This window comes from Onychomys torridus, chromosome 6 (genome assembly GCF_903995425.1).
Source record: "Onychomys torridus chromosome 6, mOncTor1.1, whole genome shotgun sequence".
NCBI classification, from domain to species: Eukaryota; Metazoa; Chordata; class Mammalia; order Rodentia; family Cricetidae; genus Onychomys; species Onychomys torridus.
The window spans coordinates 68,097,657-68,120,380 of NC_050448.1; the positions used below are offsets into that span (position 1 = coordinate 68,097,657).

Genomic DNA, 22,724 nt, shown 5'->3' on the forward strand with positions numbered 1-22,724 from the left:
ATGAAGAAAAGGAAGAAGTCACTGAGTCAGACACCAATATAGTCAGGAGTGGAAGGATTTAATGGGGACATAACACGACTGAATCACTTGTAACTTGGTCCCTCTTCAGAAGAACAATGAGTAGGCAAACTAGCTCAGGAACCAAGTCCTTAGTTGAATTCAGAGTAAATAAGTAAAAAAGCTTTGTAATACTTCATTTTAAGGTATAAATGAGAGGTGGGACTGTGCTGTAAGGGCATAGTATTTCCCCAGAATGGAAATTGGGGCTTGGCATTCATCTGGTGATCAGATCCTCAGGACAGTTTTCGACTATATTACTTTTGCTTTGTCTTCTGTTGGGCTAGTTCTGGAGTGACAGTTGAAGGGCAGGGCTCAGGAGCCTTGGGGTGGCAGGGCTCAGGAGCCTTGGGGTGGCAGGGCTCAGGAGCCTTGGGGTGGCAGGGCTCAGGAGCTTTGGGGTGGCAGGGCTCAGGAGCTTTGGGGTGGCAGGGCTCAGGAGCCTTGGGATGACTGGGCTCAGGAACTTTGATGTCACATGGCTCCTTGATTTGGGAGACACATGGCTCCTGAGGTGGTTGTTTCACTTGCTGCTCATGCAGCTGAGGAGGTCCTGTGCAGGGCTGCTTCTGCTGGTGGGAACTCATACTTCAAAGATGGCTGGGCCTAGAAATAGAATAGATGATTTATGGAGAGAATGACTTCACAAGAAACCACTGGCAATGCCACTTCCAATGTCCAAAGAAGTAGAGGTTCTCCTTTCTCTGTCTACCATAGAGGGTACTTTGCCATGGAGTTACTTAAAGGTCATCTGGTTCTAAACAAGCAGGATCTTTCTGGCTGTTCCCTCTTCCTACCTATTATAGCAACATAGCAAAGGGCTTTATCAGGAATATGAGATTGATGACATTGGCTCATATGGAAATGTGATGGCATGCAGAAATAAAAACAATAAAGTGCTCACAGCCTACTGCTCATCTGCAACAAATAAGATGTTGTCACCTGCAGAATGCCTGTGTCCACTCCAGAATGCCTCACTGTCACATGTGGCTCACACATTCTTTCATCTCAGGTGCTCCTCTCATGCCTGCTTGCTCAGATTTGCCCAACTGTCACAGATCACCTGCTATGCCAGTCTTAGGCATCTTTCTTAGAGTGAGCACTTCAGAAATTTTTCTCACCTTCCCAAACTGCCATAGCACTTGCCCTTGTCTCCTGGCACTGACTCCTCATAGTACTGCCTTTGGTTCGTAGTCTTCTAAATGAGGTGCAGTTTTACAGAGACAATCCTCCTTTGTTAAAATATCTTTTACAGTCTAAAACACCAGATACAGCAAACTCTTAACAAATGTTTTTATTAAAAGGATAAAATTGTCAGCATTAAAACAGTAGATAAAGAAATGACGTCACTAGGAGTGAGAAAGGCTTGAGTTCTTACCCAGACCCAGACCCAGCAAAGATCGATGGGGTACCCCAATTATGACTAAAGTTCCTTCAATTGGGATTACTTTTAAATGCAAGGTTCAAAGGTTGATAATTCAGATCATACATCTGCATTGCAACTATGACTAAATTTCAATAAGAAGACAAAAAAGACACCCTAAATGCAAACGAGGCTCCAGTAAAAAGTCACATAAATGCATAAAGTAAATGGTAAAGTATTCACATAGAGAAGCTTACCTGGTACGCAGAGAACGGGTAGTGTAGTCACTGGGATCTGATGTGGCATCCTCTTCACATTGGCCTTTTATAGAGGGAACAAGCCCTGCCTCAAGGGAATGGGAGCCTTTGGGGCCACTGAATCTTAGCTTACCTGTCAGGCATGATTCATCCTGGGTGCTTCACCCACTTATTGGTTCAGCTTAAGTGATGAAACTAGTAATGTGATTCTTTTCACATGCTGACAATAACGCCATCTGAGCACTAACCCTGAAGAATACTCCCTCCACCCCGCTTCTACGCCCTGGGCTTCAAGTGTGATGTTTGCAGGGAGGATGCTGTGGACTGAAAGAACAAAATTCTGGGAAATCAGGCATCAGAAATCCCATCTTATGGGTGTCATAAGTAGAGCTTCAATTTAGATGAGTTTATTGAGGTGATTAGGATCTATAATGGGTGACAGATAGCCAGTAGGTGTTTCCGGTTCTCCTGAGAGGCAATGGGTATAATGTCATTACTATTCAGGACAACTGAGGCCATAATTTTACTTATCCATTACTTAGTGGACTTAAGCTCCAAAAGGAGATTAAGAAAACATGCAAACAGACAAAACCTCTAAAATGATTTTCTTTTTCTTTTTTAATCTTGAGAGTCCCTTTTCCAAGAAGCGATACAAAAATAAAAGGCACAAGGCTGAGAATCTCTATTAGAGAAGGGGAACCCTGAGCCGGGTGAAGTGAGAAGGCCATAGGACTTCAGGTGCAAAGTGACTTGGTTCTTTTGTTCCAGCCACTTTTTCTATCTAGTGTGGTGAAGACTTGGGCAGATGGTTACAGGGGAGATGGAAACTGGGAAGAGTTCCGTATACTGGTGAGGAGTGGCGAGGTGGGCTTTCATGGTGGTAGACATTTGAAGAGCATGGTCACACACTCTAGGAAGGGCATGCATAGAGTTCAGTGGAGCCTGGCAAGCAGAGCGTCTTTCAAACTCAGCCATGCCTTACATGAAGAAAGGGCTGTGTAAACAGAGGGTTTGGTCTTCAGGAGGAGTTTCTCTCCTCAGCTAGGACAACACTTACCTAACCTGTGAAAACAGTTTCAGCTCACACAGTGTCCACCATTATGTCATAGGCTGCTTCACTTCACTTCCTGTTTCCTCACCGGAAGTCATGATCCACTAGAAAGCCTCTCTTCCTTGCCATACATTATTTGAATAAAATGTATCATTTCTTATGCAAGAAAATCCAAAATAAAAAGAGCTGAGTATAAAAATTAAGGAAAGCATACTAAAATCCTGAAATTTTCTATTGTTTACCATGGAGTTCAATGTAAGCAAACAATATTTGGTAATAAGAGAAAAGCTATTTGAGGCACACAACCAGATTTAGTTGACTCTTCTTTGAAATCTATGTGGAGGGATTCTTTCTTAGATAGAAACTGGGTGTTCTCTGTTCATTTTAGCCCCATCTGTTTGACTTTCTCCATGAAAACTTCAAAATAATGTAAATAGTGTAAAACAAAGTAAGAATATATTACATAATTCCCATGTTGTTTTTTGACTGCATTAAAGAAAATTCCGATTTTTTTAATGTCCATCTACTGTCATATTCCAAACACAGTCGAATTGCTCTCAAACCCCAATATCTCAGACTCAGTGCTGTGGGAGATTGCAACACCAAATGGTGACACATGGAATATCCCAAGACCAAACAGGATCAGGCAATTGTCAAGCCAAATGTGAGGCTTATGAAAGAGTGAGTTACGGAGCTCATTTCAGGTAATGACATGTCCTGGAACCTCCCTCCTGGGGTGTGTACTCCACATTAGTGATGCTCCTTGCAGTTATAGTGGGTTGTGGGAGACAACGAAAAATTTCCAGGGCTCTCTAGCTCTATAAAACACAAGTTCTCCAAGTTTATTCTCTCTAAGAAGTTTTGAGTATCTATAGGACATCAGTTAGTATTCTTGGTACTTGGATGTATAATTGAAAAACAACAAATATAATGAATCATTTGTACTACACATACTAGAGGAGAAGGCAGAAATATATTACAAATAATTTTAAAAAATGACGGACATGAGAACTTTATATTTATGCTATGGAGAAACAACAACAAACAACAACAACAACAACAACAACAAAAAACAAGAAAAAGAATGGCAATGTAAGCCATTAGGAGTGCCAAAGAGATAATAGTATTTGTGAATACTCTTCCAGGAGGTGGTGTTTGGACCGACCCAAGAGAACAGAAGCAATTAGAACATTTGAGGGCAGAATGTTCAAAGTAAGGCATGATCTGAAGCAAATCCTTAATAGGCAATCTAAAGCAAATGCTGGAGCTACCTGGCATGCTGCAGTGTCACAGGGGCTGAGACAGACGCCAGAGCCGAACCTGTCAGCCTACTGCCAGTCATTCTCAGAACACAATGACTCACCTTCCCACAGGTGAGTCTGCTTAAACAGTCCTTAGGAGAGTATGCTAAAGCAATGTCTCTTTAGGAGCCCAGATGTCACCCTCCTTGGACTTTTTGTTTTTGAGAGTGAGAGTTTCTACTTTGTAATGGAAGAGTTACATGTATGAGTGGATTAAACTCACATCTAAAATCATTTTAATACAGTGAGTTTACCTATTGAGGATTCTTTTAGCAACCTTTTAAAGTTTATTTATTCATGTGAAAATAGGACCAGTGAATTACTTAACTTGGAAAACATAGACTTGACCAGGAGTAGCAGGCCATCCTTCAGTGACAGGTTCCTGAGAGAGAGGACCAGGAGATCAGCGGATAAAGGGATAGGAAAGTTTAGAATTAAGAGGTTGGATCTTTGTGAGTTTGAGGCCAGCCTGGTCTACAGAGAGAGATCCATGAAAGGCGCAAAGCTACACAGAGAAAAACTATCTAGAAAAACCAAACCAACCCCCCCAAAAAAGAATTAAGAGGTCTTGCACAAGCTATGTGTTATGACAAGGTAGCTTATTAAGAAATACAACATCTTATACACTATTTCCAGGGCAGAAATAGGACAGTGCCAGCAGAAACTATCATACAATGAGATGAAGTCAGAAGGAAGAAAGTCAAGAAATGTTGCACAAGGGAACACAGGGTATCTCAAGAATACTATAGATGGAGCACATAGTGGCCTTGGGATTAGCAACCTTACCTCAGCATAGTGGAAAGAACTGTTTCTCAGTATCCAAAGTTGTGGCTCACTCAAGACCCTGACCCCAGGATATCACTGGTTCTGACAAGCATATTCCTATTTTAGAGGAGGAATTATGTTCCTTCTCCATACCTGGGGCCTTGGGAGAAACCTTGGATCAGCCCAACCCTCAACATAGAATTATGAATTTTGAATAAAAAACCCTTTCTTTTTAGTGAAGTTATGTTACATATTGTATTATAATTATATTAATGTGTGATGAAAATAGGGGTGCTGGTATGATAGCAACTGAATACTTGGAAACTGAGCAAATATAGCACTTATTAGTAGCTACCTGACACCTATTTTGTTTTCTTGGCTATCAGTTCAATAGAGTCTTCCAGGGTTTGCAATTCAATGTAGTATATAAATCTTAGCTAGAAATAAAAGACAAATGAAAAAGATCAAGAAGATTCATATTGTGAATAATGGCCATTTTACCAAAAGCAATCTAGAGATTCAATGCAATCCCCATCAAAAATCAATCACAATTCTTCATAGAAATCGAAAAACAATCTTCATATAGAAACAAACACACATATACATACACACAACATGATAGCTAAAACAATCTGGAATAATAAAATAACCGTTAGAGGTATCACCATCCCAGATTTTAAATTGTATTATAGAACTATAAAAATAAAAAAGCATGGAATTGGCATAAAAACAGAAACATTGATCAATGGAATAGAAATAAATACCAGACATAATTCAATACATCTACAGATATCTGATTTTTTGATAAAACAATCAAAAATATGCACTGAATGAAAGAAGGGTCATAAGCCCTACTCCCTGCTCCTGCTTGTGAGGAAAGATATGGTTCAGCAGTTAAGAGCACTGACTGACGATCCAGAGGACCTGAATTCAATTCTCAGGCCATCAGGTGTCTGATTACTCCAGGATATAAAAAAACAAAGACCCATGTGACCCTTCTTTAACCCCTTATAAGAAGTCATGTACATGGGCAGGAAGCACCTGCTTCCTTTGTGCCATTTAGCCCTAGGTCATGGGTGAAGCAAATACCAGTACAAAGTGTTCAATATCCTTAACAAAATGTTCACTATCCTTATGGAAATGCAAATTAAGAGTACTTTGAGATTTTAGCTTACCTCAGTCAGAATGGCCAAGATAAATAAAACAAATGACAGCACATGCTGATGGAGATGTAGGGGAAAGGGAACACTTCTTCATTGCTGGTGGAAGTGCAGACTAGCACAGCCACTATGGAAATCATTGTGGAGGTTCCTAAAAAAGTTGAAAATCAATCTATCTCAAGATCCAGCTATGCTACCGGTGGGCATATGCCAAGACTCTACATCTTACTAAAGAGATGCTCATCTATGAACGTTGGGGCTCTACTCATAGTAAACAGCCTAGATGTCCCTCAACTAATGAATAGATAAAGAAAGTGTGATACATTTACACAATGGAATATAATTCATCTGATTAGAAAATGAAATTATTAAATCTTCAGGTGAATGGATAGAACCAGAAACATCATCCTGAGTAAGGTAGTAACTCAGACCCCAAAAGTCAAATATTTTCTCTTTTACATGCATATTAGCTTTTAAGCTTTTGATATGTGTTTCAATCTGAATAATTTCAGAGGTTAGGTAGCTGTAAGGGACCAGGGGGAAAGGGGGGTGACCTTCAAGGAAGAGAAAATAGAATATAGTGTTATGGGGAGAAAAACAAACTAGAATAGGAGGATTAAATGGGGAGAGGGTTGGGAAAGAAAGGTAAGGGGGGGGGTATGGGGTGGGGCAACTAACACTAAAAGCCTTTTGAAAATCCATATGGAAACTTACTACTGTAGAAGCTCCCTAAAATATAGACATTTATGAAAAGAATTTAAACAAAGTCAGCATATAACAGGAGAGACAATGCCTCAAGTATGCATCTTATACTACCAAATAAAAGCTCTTTGTGCCAGGAATGAGTTATATATTTTTGAGTCACTGGCTAAGGGATCCCAGAGACTGGTGCCAATGCTATTGGTTACTCTCCACAGGCTGACTGAAAATAAGGCCCTATTGTTAAAGAAACAGCTTATTTATGTCATTTTACATGTTGTAATTGAGCTGGTGCACAACTAGAAGCTTCATCCCTACTGAGTAGTGTTTATTGTACCTGATCAGAAAAGCAATATTGACACCCAGCTACAAACCCAGGGACCAACAACAGCAATTGTCTGCAAGATACACCAGTTTAATATTGGCACGAATATTACATGAGTAATTGACCATACTTTAATTGGATTTAAGGTACACTCCGTGAAATGGATCCCACACCTGACACTGCTATATGTCATGGGTCTAGAGGAAAACCTAATACTATTATTCTGTTAAGTGAATATAGCAATAAAAAAAACTCTTAATGATACACTGCTGCATATGTAACCATAGATCAATGCATCACTCAGTCCTCACCAGAGAAGCTTCTTGTAATAGATGATAATTAGTAAGAAGACCCACAACTGGATAATGTGTGAAAAGTGAGAGACTTCAGAACACTTAGTCCTAAGTGGGATGTCTTCACCAGTCCCTTCACCTCAAGGCTCAGGGATCTATGTGAAAGAGGAGGCAGAAAGATTTTAATAGCCAGAGGTGGTGGTTGACTCTAAGAAAACAGGGTTTTCTAGATGCATCAGGACTGATGCACATATAAGGTCACAGAGACTATGGCAGCAAGCATGAGACCTGCACAGTTTCAAACTTCATATAATCCTATCACTGAGAAGGAGAAACGGACACAAATTCCCACTCTTAATCAAAGAAGCTATTTGCAATGGATACCTGCTGGGAAGGGGGAAATCAGTTTTCTTCTATGGAGTGTCACTGGTTGTATCCTAGGGCAGGCCTGATGACCAAGAATAGTTGGTCAACACAAAAGAGATTCTTCTTGTTTGTTTGTGACCTTTATGTTTCATTTTGTTTTGTTTTGGTACTTTTTAAAAAATCTTATTGGCATAATTGTTTTCTTTTATCTTTTTCTTTCTTTTTTGAGGGAAACACAGAATATGAAGTTGAGTGAGTAAAAAAAATCTAGCAGGAGTTAGGGAGGAAAAGAATATGATAATAATATGAAAAAATTAATAAAAAGAAAATTATGTCCTGGCCTGGAACTTACCATAATTCCTTTCTATTGTATTGCAGCCAATGTGATGATCCCCTTTTTCCTGCCCACGGCACTCAAGACTTTAAAATAATATATAGTGGCAATACTTTCTTTATGTTTATTTGAAATCAGGAGTTCCCTATATTATACCATCTCCACTTTTTGCTTTTGTTCCACTTTCCTCTAGTATGTCTCAAAATGTTTCCCTTCTAAAAACCTTAGTAATTTTCATCTGAATGTTATCCTTTGTTGTACAGAGCATTTAGTTTCATGCAGTCCCATTTGTCAATTATTATTCTTAATTCCTGTGAGACCAGAGTTCTAGTCAGGGAGCCCTTTCTTGTTGCCTTAAGTTGAAATGTATTCCCTTCTTGAATGGGTGTATTAGGTTTTATGTGAGGTCCTTGATGAACTTGAATTTGAGCTTTCTGTAAACCAAAAGATGAAGTTTTCATTTAGTATCATTTTGGAGTGCAATCTGGTGAAGCTACTGTAGAAATCCGAGTTGACCTGAATGATAACACCTCCTGCCTGCTAAGATTCAGAACACTCCAAATAGGAAGACTGACATCCATGTTGCTATTGTCTCTTTGCATTCAGTTTGAAATTTTCATCCCCCTGGTTTTGTTTTTTTCTATTTCCACATTATGTTCTGACAGTCTGTGTTTCTGTATGTTATTCAAACCTTGTAGGATGTTTATAAAAATACATTTCTCTCATATGCTTTTAAGGAGAAAGGAGAACATTACCTTATTACTGACAGGCAAAAGTTCAGGATCCCTGCTCAGCATTACTTGGCATGTGTGTGGGGCTTTATGCAGCTGCTGGGTGGCAGTAGAGTTACTTCCTGTTGCTCTCTACAGACATAGTATTCCCAGAAGGGCATGGTGAAAGCTCTAGGCCCCCTCTGCCATCACCTCAGTAGGACTGGAATTGAGTCAGTTTACTGTATAGAGGTCAAGTCAAGTTCCCCTTGTCATCCCTGATACAGGAGTTGAGAATTCCCTTATCACCTAGAGAGTATGATAGCCACGGCCTCTTTTAGTGGAGATGGCAGATGGTGAATGTGAATAAGATGGGTAGACATTCTGTTTGAAATATTAGTTTACAAAGTGTTAACATTGGAGTGAACTGGCAGGGTCTCTTTTATATCTGTGTGAGACTAATTATCTCAGTAAAAAAAAATTAATTAAAAGTCAGTAAGAGTAAAGGAAAAATTGATTCCATAGTCAAAACTCTAAAGTGAAGATTCATAGAAAGTCTTTCATAACATTGTCCTATCTTATAACACTTCCTATATGTAACCAATCTTATACAGTTCTATAGGTAACCATGCTAATGGCTTTTGGCATATCTTTCTGTTAGTTCTTTTGACAAGGTATTTTCTGCTTATTTTTATTTTATCCCTTTTATTCATGAAAAAGATATTATTTTAAAATATTACTCTGAACAATTTTTTCTTTAGTAGTTTTCTTTGAGAGCTCTCTGTATATAATGTATATATGTATGTGTATATATAGATGTGTGTATCTGTATATATATGTGTGTGTGTGTACATGTTACACACACACACACACACATCTATATATATATTTGACATCATGGTTTCATTCATAACAAATAATATTGAATGATGTTTTAGAAACATACAATGAAAACATAATAGATGCATTTGATATATATGTGATGATAAGTTAGCAGATATTTCTGTGGCAGACAACATAGTAAATACTTGATACTTGGTGAAAATCTGTAATACTACAGTACTTCAATTCTGTCTTTGTAAGACAAAAATAAAAATAGATATTACGCAAATGAGTGGGTACAGCTGGGTTCCAGTCAGATTTTTGTTATGGACAGTAAAATGTTAACTTTACATGATTTAAACAATAAGAATAATATTCTATTCTTCAACCATTTAAATATCTTTAGCTTGTAAGACACACAGCTTGCAGACCCCCTGTATTACAGAGTTTGTGATTCCCAGCACTGTTCACAGTTTAATGATGAGGTCAGGATGCATCTTATAGTGGTTCATTTGATGCTTCTAAGGATCCATGTCTGTTTCATCCCAGTCTCATCATGGGTGGTGGGGGAGGGCTGTCATCATTTCATGTTAGTGGTCTGCCCTGAATAAAAGTCTTTGTTTTGCTTTTCTAGGATTCTGCTAATCAGTCTAGGTTTTATTTTATTTTATTTTATTTTTTCCAAGTTCTTTCCTAGGGGTCAGCTGGGAAGCAGAATAGCTTGGAATAGATAAGATTTTGAGTCAGATTCCGTACACTGACCAAGTCACTTATTTTTTCCTCAGTCTCTATTTGTTCAGTTATAAAGTGAGTATAATATGACTAATGTTACTCCAGGTTCCTATACATGTATTGATGAAGTACTTTTCAAAACTGCCAGAAAAACAAGATTGAGGAGTAAATGCTGTCTTTTTTGTTTGTTTGTTTGCTTGTTTATTTATTTATTTGTTTGTTTTATCCTAACCAATGTTCCCCTCCATTCTCTCCTCCTAGACCCTCCCCCTCACCTCTATCCACTCCTCCTTTTCCTCTGTTTCTCTTCATAAAAGGGCATGCCTGATACAGATATCAGCTAGCTTTGGTTTATCAAGTTGTAGTGAAATTATGTGCCTTCTCTTCTGTTAAGGCTGGGTGAGGCAATCGGTAGAAGGAAAGGGTCCCAAAGGCAGGCAACAGAGTCAGAGACAACCCCTTCTCCCACTATTAGGAGTTCTATAAGAATACCAAGTTACATAGTTGTAACATATGTAGAGAGGGCCTTGGTCAGTCCCATGCAGGCTCCCTGGTTGTTGGTTCAGTCTCTATGAGCTTCTATGAACCCAGGTTAGTTGATTCTGTGGGTTTTCTTGTGGTGCCCTTGACCCCAGTGGCTCCTACAATCCTTCCTCTCCCTCTCCTGTAGGATTCCCCAAGATCTGTCTAATGTTTAGCTGTGGGTTTCTGCATCTGTTTTTATCAGTTGCTGGGTGAAGCCTCTCTGATGACAGTTGGGCGAGACACCCATCTATGAGTATAGCAGAATATCATTATGAATCGTTTTTCTTTTTGCCAATCATGTTTGGTTCTATCCTAGGTCTCTGGGCTATCCAATCTTTGGGTCCTGGTCCTCAGGAGTGAGCTCCCCTCTCATGGTATTGTCTCTAGCTGGGCCAGGCTTTGATTGGTCACTCCTGTAATTTTGTGCCATCTTTACCTCAGCACATCTTGCAGGCAGCACAAATTGTAGGTTGAAGGTTTGTGACTGGGTTGATGTCCCAATCCCTCCACTGGAAGTCTTGCTTGATTACATGAGATGGCCAGTTCAGGCTCCATATCCCTCATTGCTAGGAGTCTTAGCTAGAGTCACCCTTATAGATTGCTGGAAATTTCCAGTACACTAGGTTTCTAGCTCATCCAGAGATGCCCCCAGATTCCATTTGTCTCTCCCTCCATCTTCTCCCTACTTGATCCCTCCTGTTTTCATTTGCTGTGGAAAAATCCTTCTGTACGCTGTGTGAATATATGTCAGTATGATTGGTTTAATAAACAAGATGACTGGCCAAGAGCTGGACAGAATCAAGTTAGGTGGGAAAACCAAACTGAGAATGAAGGAATGAGGAAGAGCAGAGTTAATAGATACACCAGCCAGCCTCTGAGGAAGCAAGTCGTGTAAAAACCAACCAAACAAAAAACCAAAAAGATGATCAATGTATCAACCTCCATTGGTATTTATTTTGAATATTTTGAGACTGCAAGTGAACAGACCTGCAGGTGGAGTCTTCAATGTCAAAAGTTCCCTTTTCTATTCCTCAAAACCCTCAAGTCCTCCTGTGCCACTGCACACAATCTCTATTCCTCTGAAGGGACTTCTGTCCTTCATTGCTATGATTACAGGACAATCTGCTTATGCAGAGGTCAGTCTTCACTTTCTCCTATTGTCCTATTGCCTCTATAAATCCTTATCTAACAAGGATTTCAGAATGATTGTGACAAATGTTCTAGATATTGAACTTTCCTTTTTCCCTCCAAGGAGATTTCTGTTGAGGTTGTCTGACCTATGCTCTGCTATTTTAAATTGGATTGTGGCCAAGGTAAGAAGGATGAATCTTAGGAGAAAGCATGCTTTATTACTCCTTATGTGTTGGGTGTCTGGAGAAAGGGAGCATTGCCTGAGTTAATGAGGGTAGAATTTGTGTAGTTAATCATGAGGATGTATAGAGATGTGCAGGGAAAGAGCAGGTTGGGATGTATCAGGGCTAAATAAAAGGAAAAATGAGAGAACAAAGAAGAAAGCTGATATTGAAGTGTGTACAGTGAATCTTGACTTCAAGGTGCAGTACTGAGTGTGAGAGGTAGTGGCTTAGAGCAGAGAAAACGCTTAGGTATGGCTCAGTCAAGTGCAGAAGAAGGAAGGACCTTGTTCATAATAGTTTCCTGAAGTAACAGGTTTTGAGTCCCAGTAAACAATGCCCAAACACTCTTCCATGGGAGCCTCTTAGGTGTCCTCACAGCCTCTTGGGAGTACACTGTGACAGTTTATGCTAATGAGATGACATCTGTACCAATGTACCAAGGATATACCCTTATCAGCATGTAGGTCTTGACTCACAAAGGGAGGCAAAGGAGGGGGAAAGATTCAGCATGTATCACACAGAGGCAAGAGTGGCATTAAAAGCAATTTAATGGGTCAAAGCAGGAAACATGCATTTTTTCCCCCATAAAGAATCCCATAGATGAACAAAGACCATTCAAGGCACTGAGGCCTTCTGCTTAACTCAGAGGCTCTTGAGGGTGTGGGGAAAGACATAATGGCATGCATTTTTAGGGTACAATAGAGAATGTGACAAACTACTGTCTCTAGACAATAGGGAAAGAAACAGACAGGAAGGCGTTCAGCAGCAGGTGGTTGGCTCTTCAAGGGCCTGGCTGACTATGGACTGTGTTACTTCTTCTTAGTCTTCTGCTTAGCCAATTCTGGAGAGACATTGGTGGGGTACACCTCAGTAACCTTGGACTGGCAGGGCTCTGGTACCTTCGAATATCCCTGACCAGGTACCTTGGTATAGCCCTGATCAGGGACCTTGGTAGAGTTGGGCTCTGAGGCATTCACAGAGCCAGGTTCAGGGACATTGGTAGTTCTTCTTTCTTCTAGGTAGAGTACAGTGGATGAAATAAAAACTGACTTAGTCCTTGGCAAAAAAGAATCTCAAATGAGAAATTGCCTCTTTCAGACAGGTCTGTGAGATTATCTACAGTACATTTTCTTGTTTGTGAATTGATGTGGAGGGGCAGTCTACTGTGGGTGGTACCATTCTTAGGTACTTTGGCCTTGGCTGTGTAAGAAATGTGGTACTCCCATCTGGACCAGAGGTGAGTGCCTGGGGTTATAGCCAGAGAAGCAACTGCCCCTGGGTCCCACCAATGGACACAGCCCATCCCCAGAGGACCTTACCAACTTGGCCCCAGTTTCCGGCCAATTGGCGGGCCCTGCGGGAAGGCTCCCCTTTTCCAAGACTGCAGGCAGACACTGCAGTCTCCACACCCTGCCCCCCACACCCATTTGCCTGAGACCCCAGCCACTTCCTGAGACTCAGAGACCAATCCCCATCTCCTGTCCGTCCTGGAACTCCCATCTGGACCAGAGCTCCTGTCCACCCCGGAACTCCCATCTGGACCAGAGGAGACCCCAGCCACTTCCTGAGAATCAGAGACCAGCCCACAGCTTCCATCCTGCCCTGGAACTCCCATCTGGACCAGAGACCAGAAGAACTCCCATCTGGACAAGAGGAGCTCCCATCTGGAAAAAATAAGGAGACCCCAGGGACTTCCTGAGACTCACAGTCCAGTCCCCCAGTTCCTATCCAGCCAGCACTTTCATCTGGACCAGTGATCCCTTCTGGCCCAGAGCTTCCATCTGGACCAGAGAGAGGCTCCCTAAATCTGTCAACTCTTATATAGAAGAAATCAAAAATAAAATAGAGGCACAAACAAAAAATGGGAAGAATGCTATAAAAAACTAGAGGAAAGGACAATTAAAGCAGAAGAAAACAATAAGTCCCTGAAAGAAAATCATGAAAAAGCAAGGGAAACAGTCCAAGACCTGAAAAGGGAAATAGAAAAAATGAAGAAGACACTAGTAGAAGGAAGGCTGGAAATAGAAAATCTGAGTAAACAAACAGGAACTTCAGATGCAAGTATAACCAACAGAATGCAAGAGATGGAAGAGAGGATCTCTGGTGTTGAACACATCAAAACAGTTATCCACCATGATCAAGTAGGCTTCATCCCAGGGATGTAAGGGTGGTTCAACATACAAAAGTCTGTCAATGTAATACACCATATAAACAAATTCAAGGAAAAAAAAAAACACATGATCATCTCACTAGATGCAGAAAAGGCATTTGACAAAATAAAACACCCCTTCATGATAAAGGTCTTGGAGTGAACAGGAATACAGGGAACATACCTAAACATAGTAAAGGCAATCTACAGCAAGCCAACAGCCAACATCAAATTAAGTGGAGAGAAACTCAAAGCAATACCACTAAAATCAGGAACAAGGCAAGGCTGTTCTCCCCATACTTATTCAATATAGTACTTGAAGTTCTAGCCACAGCTATAAGACAACATAAGGTGATTAAGGGGATACAAATTGGAAAGGAAGAAGTCAAGCTTTCTCTATTTGCAGATGACATGATAGTATACATGAGTGACCCCAAAAATCCAACCAACGAACTGATACAGCAACATAGCAGGATACAAGATCAACTCAAAAAAATCAGTAGCCCTCCTATATACAATAGACAAACAGGCTGAGAAGGAAATCAGAGATCCATCACCCTTTACAATAGCCACAAATGATATAAAATACCTTGGGGTTACTCTAACTAAGCATGTGAAGGACCTATATGACAAGAACTTTAAGTCCCTGAAAAAAGAAATTAAAGAAGATGTCAGAAAATGGAAAGATCTCCCATGCTCATGGATAGGCAGGATTAACATAGTAAAAATGGCGATCTTACCAAAAGCAATCTACAGATTCAATCCAATCCCCATCAAATTACCAACACAATTCTTCACAGATCTGGAATGAATAATACTCAACTTCGTATGGAAAAACAAAAAACCAGGATAGCCAAAAGAATCCTGTACAATAAAACAACCTCTGGAGGTATCACAATCCCAGATTTCAAACTCTACTATAGAGCTACCATAATAAAAACAGTTTGGTACTGGCATAAAAACCAACATGTGGACCAAGGAATCAAATTGAAGACCCTGACATTAACCCACACACCTATGAACATATAATTTTTGACAAAGAAGCCAAAAATGTACAATGGGAAAAAGAAAGCATCTTCATCAAATGGTGCTGGCATCACTGGATGTCAATGTGTAGAAGGCTGCAAATAGATCTATATCTTTCACCAGGCACAAAACTTAAATCCAAGTGGATCAAAGACCTCAACATAAATCCAGTTACTCTGAACCTGATAGAAGAGAAAGTAGGAAGTACTCTTGAACACATTGGCACCAGAGATCACTTTCTAAATATAACACCAGTAGCACAGACACTGAGAGAAACAATAAATCAATGGGACCTGTTGAAAATGAGAAGCTTTTGTAGAGCAAAGGACATGGTGAACAAGACAAAGCGACAGCCTACAGAATGGGAAAATGTCTTCACCAACCCCACATCTGACAGAGGGCTGATATCCAGAATATATAAAGAACTCAAGAAATTAGACATCAAAATACCCAACAGTCCAATTAAGAAATAGGCTATAGTACTAAACAGAGAATTCTCAACAGAGGAAGTTCAAATGGCTGAAAGACATTTAAGGAATTGCTCAACATCCCTAATTATCCAGGAAATGCAAATCAAAATGACTCTGAGATACCACCTTACACCTGTCAGAATGGCTAAGATCAAAAGCATAGAAGACAGCTTATGCTGGAGAGGATGTGGAGCAAGGGGAACTCTCCTCCACTGCTGGTGGGAATGCAAGCTTGTACAGCCACTTTGGAAATCAATATGGTGCTTCCTTAGAAAATTGGGAATCCATCTCTCCCAAGACCCAGCTATAGCACTCTTGGGCATATACCCAAGGAATGCTCAATCATACCACAAGGGCATTTGCTCAGCTATGTTCATATCAGCATTGTTTGTAATAGCCAGAACCTGGAAATAACCTAGATGCCCTTCAACTGAAGAATGGATAAAGAAAATATGGTACATATGCACAATGGAGTACTACTCAGCAGAGAAAAACAAAGACATCATGAGGTTTGCAGGCAAATGGATGGATCTAGAAAAAATCATCCTGAGTGAGGTAACCCAGACTCAGAAGGACAAGCATGGTATGTACTCACTCATAGGAGGATACTAGATGTAAAACAAAGATTACTAGACTGCTACACAACTCCAGGGAGGCTACCTAGAAAACAGGACCCTAGGAAAGACACAGGGATCACCCAATGACAGAGAAATGGATGAGATCTCCATGAACAAACAACCTGGACAACAGTGGGAATAATGAAAGACAAGGTTTGAGGGAAAGAATGCTTAGGGGAGCTGGAGATCCCAGCTGGATCAAGAACAGAAAGGGAGAACAAGGAATAACAGACCATGATAAATGAAGACCACATGAGAACAGGAATAGGCAGAGTGCTAGAGAGGTCCCCTGAAATCCACAATGATACATCCTTTGTAGACTGCTGGCAATGGTCGAGAGAAAGCCTGATCTGACCTAGTCTGGTGATCAGATGGCCAAGCACCCTAACAGTCGAGCTGGAACTCTCATTCAATAACTGATGGAAGTGGATGCAGAGATCCTCAGCCAGGCCCCAGGTAGAGCTCCAGGTGTCCAATTGTTGAGAAAGAGGAGGTACTGTAAGAGCGTGAATTGTTGAGACCAAGATTGGAAAAAGCACATGGACAAATAACCAAATGAATGAAAGCACATGAATTATGAACCAAAGGCTGTGGAGCCCCCAGCTGGATCAGGCCCTCTGGATAAGTGAGACAATTGAATAGCTTGAACTATTTGGGAGGCACCCAGGCTGTGGGACTGGGACCTGTCCTTAGTGCATGAGCTGGCTGTTTAGAACCTTGGGCTTACACAAGGACACTTTGCTCAATCTGGAAGGAGGGGACTGGACCTGCCTAAATTGAATCCACCAGGCTTAAATGAATCCCGAGGGTAGACTTGGCCCTGGAGGAGATGGGAATGGAGGGGAGGCAATGAGGGGAAGGTGGGGATGGGGGCGGAAGGGGGGAGTACAGGGGAACCCATGGCTGATGTGTAAAGTTAAAACACAAATATAATAAAAATAATAAAAAAGAAAAAAGCTCTTTAATAATAGTATACAACTGGTTCTGGCTAATGAACAAAAGGGAACTGGCCTCAAACAGAATGTAGCTCAAATATATCTTATCTTTATGCATCCCACATATACTGTCAGCCTTAAGTCTCCTTCTGGTAGTGGTTTTAGGTTACATTTCAAATGATATAAACAGGGACAGGAGATTGAGAGTCTGGCTGCCAGGGTAGATGGGAGATTCACCCAACAAAGATATTGCCAGAATTAACTTAATTAAACCAGTGTTTGTCTTTTCTAAATGACTGTTACCCAGGGTCATCTTGTCAGAATTATGTTTTTCCTGATAAGAGCACAGAAATTTCTACGGGATGTTGGTAGTGTCTGGCCCAGGAATTGTGGTATAATCTGGCTCACGGATGTTGGTAGATCCTGGCCCAGGAATTGTGGTATAATCTGGCTCACGGATGTTGGTAGAGCCTGGCCCAGGAATTGTGGTATAATCCGGCTCAGGGATGTTGGTAGATCCTGGCCCAGGAATTGTGGTATAATCCGGCTCAGGGATGTTGGTAGAACCTGGCCCAGGAATTGTGGTATAATCTGGCTCACGGACGTTGGTAGAGCCTGGCCCAGGCATTGTGGTATAATCTGGCTCACGGACGTTGGTAGAACCTGGCCCAAGTATTGTGGTATAATCTGGCTCACGGATGTTGGTAGAGCCTGGCCCAGGAATTGTGGTAAAATCTGGCTCAGGGATGTTGGTAGAACCTGGCCCAAGGATTGTGGTATAATCTGGCTCACGGATGTTGGTAGAGCCTGGCCCAGGCATTGTGGTATAATCTGGCTCACGGATGTTGGTAGAACCTGGCCCAGGCATTGTGGTATAATCTGGCTCACGGATGTTGGTAGAGCCTGGCCCAGGCATTGTGGTATAATCTGGCTCACGGATGTTGGTAGAACCTGGCCCAAGTATTGTGGTATAATCTGGCTCACGGATGTTGGTAGAGCCTGGCCCAGGCATTGTGGTATAATCTGGCTCAGGGATGTTGGTAGAACCTGGCCCAGGCATTGTGGTAAAATCTGGCTCACGGATGTTGGTGGAACCTGGTCCAGGCATTGTGGTAAAATCTGGCTCACGGATGTTGGTGGAACCTGGCCCAGGCATTGTGGTAAAATCTGGCTCAGGGATGTTGGTAGAACCTGGCCCAAGTATTGTGGTATAATCTGGCTCACGGATGTTGGTAGACCCTGGCCCAGGAATTGTGGTATAATCTGGCGCACAGATGTTGGTAGAGCCTGGCCCAGGCATTGTGGTAAAATCTGGCTCACGGATGTTGGTGGAACCTGGTCCAGGCCCTTTGGTTTTGCATGGCTCCAGAATCTTGGTGTTTTCTGGTTGTGGAACATCTGTGCGGCATGGCTCCATGGAGGTTATGGGAACAACTTGTCCTTGTGGTTGACAAGCTTGCTTCACTTGATGCTGTTGAGGCTGAGGAGATGCGACAAAAGGCTGCTTCTGCTGGTAGGAACTCATGCTTCAAAGGATGCTGACCCTAGAAACAGGACAACTGATTGGGTAGTTTTCAGGGAATTGGTAGAATCCTAATTTTTCTTTGCTTTTCTCCTATAAATTAAAGACTCTTCTATTTTTCCTGAGCTGGATGGAAATAATAGCTTGCTTTTATAGCTGTTACTTATTTTTAAGGCAAAACATTAAGGTGATTTGATCATCTCAGCATAATAAATAAATGGTTATAGTCAATTTCATTTTGAAGCAGACTTCACATTCATCAGAGTTACAGATCTCAGAGAACATTCACTCCTCTGGCTGGCAGTTGGTAACTACTTGTCTGGAAGATAGATAGTTACAGGCAGTTTGCTTTGTAACTGAGCTCATAAGCAGGAAAGGGGGCAGCTTCCAGCTGCAAATTATTCATTAGGTAAGGCTCTATGTTCTAAACCAAAAGAATGGTGAATTTAGGAAGGGGGCAAGCCTTGACCTATGGGAAGAAAAGTCAGGAATTTCTTAAGATGTTGTCTTGTACTAGTCCAGCACTGTGGACACCTTGGTCTTCTCTCTCTGTTGGCATCCCTCTCTGCAGAATGGTACATTAAAAACTGCCTCCTCAAAAGGTCTTCACCAACCCCACAACTGACAGAGGGCTGATATCCAGAATATATAAAGATCTCAAGAAATTAGACATCAAAATACCCAACAGTCCAATTAAGAAATAGGCTATAGTACTAAACAGAGAATTCTCAACAGAGGAAGTTCAAGGCTGAAAGACATTTAAGGAATTGCTCAACACCCCTAATTATCCGGGAAATGCAAATCACAACGACTCTGAGATACCACCTTACACCTGTCAGAATGGCTAAGATCAAAAACACAGAAGACAGCTTATGCTGGAGAGGATGTGGAGCAAGGGGAACTCTCCTCCACTGCTGGTGGGAATGCAAGCTTGTACAGCCACTTTGGAAATCAATGTGGCACTTCCTTAGAAAATTGGGAATCCATCTCCCCCAAGACCCAGCTATAGCACTCTTGGGCATACACCCAAGGAGCGCTCAATCATACCACAAGGGCATTTGCTCAGCTATGTTCGTATCAGCTTTGTTTGTAATAGTCAGAACCTGGAAACAACCTAGATGCCCTTCAACTGAAGAATGGATAAAGAATATATGGTACATATACACAATGGAGTACTACTCAGCAGAGAAAAACAAAGACATCATGAGGTTTTCAGGCAAATGGATGGATCTAGAAAACATCATCCTGAGTGAGGTAACCCAGACTCAGAAGGACAAGCATGGTATGTACTCACTGATAGGAGGATACTAGATGTAAAACAAAGATGACTAGACTGCTATACAACTCCAGGGAGACTACCTAGAAAACGGGACCCTAGGAAGGACACAGGGATCACCCAATGACAGAGAAATGGATGAGATCTCCATGAACAACCTGGACGACAGTGGGAGTAATGAAGTTCAAGATTTGAAGAAGAAAAGAAAGCTTAGGGTAGCAGGATATCCCAGCTGGATCAAGAACAGAAAGGGAGAACAAGGAATAACAGACCATGATAAATGAAGACCACATGAGAACAGGAATAGGCAGAGTGCTCGAGAGGTCCCCAGAAATCCACAATGATATATCCTCTGTAGACTGCTGGCAATGGTTTAGAGAAAACCTGATCTGACCTAGTCTGATGATCAGATGACTAAATACCCTAACAGTGATCTTGGAACTCTCATCCAATAACTGATGGAAGTGGATGCAGAGATCCTCAGCCAGGCCCCAGGTGGAGCTCCAGGTGTCCAACTGTGGAGAAAGAGGAGGGACTACAAGAGTGTGAATTGTTGAGACCAAGATTGGAAAAGCACAGGGACAAATAGCCAATCAAATGGAAGCACATGAATTATGAACCAACGGCTGAGGAGCCCCCCAGCTAGATCAGGCCCTCTGGATAAGTGAGACAATTGATTAGCTTGATCTGTTTGGGAGGCACCCAGTCTGTGGGACCAGGACCTGTCCTTAGTGCATGAGCTGGCTGTTTGGAACCTTGGGCTTACACAGGGACACATGCTCAGTCTGGAAGGAGGGGACAGGACCTGCCTGTACTGAATCCACCAGGTTTAAATGAATCCCCAGGGGTGTCTTGGTCCTGGAGGAGATGGGAATGGAGGGGAGGGGCTGGGGGGTAGGTGGGGGTGGGGGCAGGAGGGGGAAGGACAGGGGAACCCATGGGTCATGTATAAAATTAAAACACATAATTATAAAGAAATAAATTTTTAAGAAAAACTGCTTCCTCTTCACTAGTCTCTTTAATTTGTTATTTTGTTTCTTTACATCTGTGTGAGCAGAACCCTTTTTTCAACTTTTTTTCTCCTTGGTGTGTTTTTTTTTTTAACCTGTGTACAGACCATGAACAGAATAGAAGGACTCAAACCATCAGTAAGCTCCTAGGGCTCCTGTGAACCTCTAGGTGTTCAAAAATTTCAGAGAATAGTAGCACAAAAACGTCTAGAGTGAAACTCTCATAGGAAGGCTCCTTGTGAACCTCCCCTCTTGCTTGAAAGGTTCACATTTGAGCCCCAATTCATACTTTCCTTCTACATTTGTTTATTATGAGTTCTCACTGCACTGCTGCTTGCTCATACAGGCTCCCCCATCATGGCTTCCCACCCCAGGTCTCTGCCAGCCTCCATGTCTTCTTCCTTCATTTGTCCTAGCAAGAATCTGACTCTTCCATTTCCAGTAAACCCTGTATTATATTCATGGTGGATTATAGGTTCATGGAGCAAAGAAGATTTTTAAGATTTGAGCATCCAAATGCATAGAGCAGTGCCTTTGATGATGAAAATTGTCAATAAGATTAGAAGACACTGAAGTGCCTGGCCATCTTTTCTTATCCATAACTTTCTGTTAGCCTAATGCTGCTCTTTACAGGCCCCCTTTCTGATCCTTATATTGCAACTGTAATTTGAAAGGTAAATGAAAACATTTGCAGTGAAAATAAAGTGGACAAATATTTATGTTGTCAAGCATTCTCAACCAAGGTCAGTATCACAGAGTGACTATTAGAAAGTTCAAAGTGGAGCGTCTTACCTCAGATGATGAAGCTGTCTGGGTTCTTGGATCTGTTGAGAGATCTCTAGACAGCTGTATTTTTATACAGAAAATAAGCCCTTCCTTAAGGAAGTGGATTTTTGGAGTTGCTCTGCCCTCATTCCAACTTTTGTGAATGAAAATCTGTGGCTTAACATTGTATTCATGCTTACTGTCTGATGGTGAGGTCACTGACTCCACTGTCCACCCTTATGGCGTGGCTGCTATGATGGGGATCAGGCTTCTTGGGAGGTGATGTATTAAGTCAAAAGGAAGTGCTAGATGCCTTGGGTCAGAAACAACCCTATCCACTAATCCAGTTCAACTTTTCAGAATTTGGAGTAGATGTAGAGGTATTTCTAGTTCTTCTGGAAGTTCATAGGGAAATGGCAATGAAGAACTATATATCAGTGAAGTCATACTGGTGATGGGAAATAGGAGGCTAAAGGTATGAGAGTTTTAGAAATTAGTTCTTTTCACTGTGGAGGGAGCCCTTCAAGCGACAGGCTGACTTTTAAAAATTTTAAATTGAAAACTTCTAATTACCCAATAATAATATGCATCTTCAAAACAAAGTGATGTTTTGCTTCATGCAAATTTTGCATAAAAATCAAACCAAGGTTATTAGTATATGGAGCACTTTAGACTTTTTATTTCTTCTTCAGGGCAAATACATTCAAAATCCTCTCAGCCATTTTGAAATATGCTATGCATTGAGGTTCACTTATTTACCCCATGGTATCATTAAACACACCCATCCCTACTACTCTTTCCAGCCTCTGATAACCATAATTCTACCTTCAGCTTCCATA

General features: G+C 41.3%; 2 protein-coding genes across 3 annotated transcripts; both read right to left on the reverse strand.

Moving 5' to 3' along the window:
- Positions 1-314: 314 nt before the first annotated feature.
- Sprr1b (small proline rich protein 1B) lies at positions 315-644 on the reverse strand. Of its 2 annotated transcripts, XM_036191458.1 has the most exons (2): positions 558-644; positions 315-500 (listed from the first exon to the last, which is right to left on the reverse strand). In XM_036191458.1, the coding sequence occupies exons 1-2, from the start codon at positions 642-644 to the stop codon at positions 315-317; spliced, it is 273 nt and encodes a 90-aa protein (XP_036047351.1). The 2 variants fall into 2 exon arrangements, with proteins under 2 accessions (XP_036047351.1, XP_036047350.1); XM_036191457.1 differs by having other exon boundaries at positions 315-644.
- Positions 645-12,924: 12,280 nt separating this feature from the next.
- LOC118586324 (small proline-rich protein 3-like) lies at positions 12,925-18,837 on the reverse strand. The gene is made up of 4 exons (XM_036191456.1): positions 18,648-18,837; positions 17,672-17,975; positions 13,903-13,916; positions 12,925-13,127 (listed from the first exon to the last, which is right to left on the reverse strand). Exons 1-4 carry the CDS (start codon positions 18,835-18,837, stop codon positions 12,925-12,927), a joined length of 711 nt encoding a protein of 236 aa, XP_036047349.1.
- Between the last annotated feature and the right edge of the window lie 3,887 nt (positions 18,838-22,724).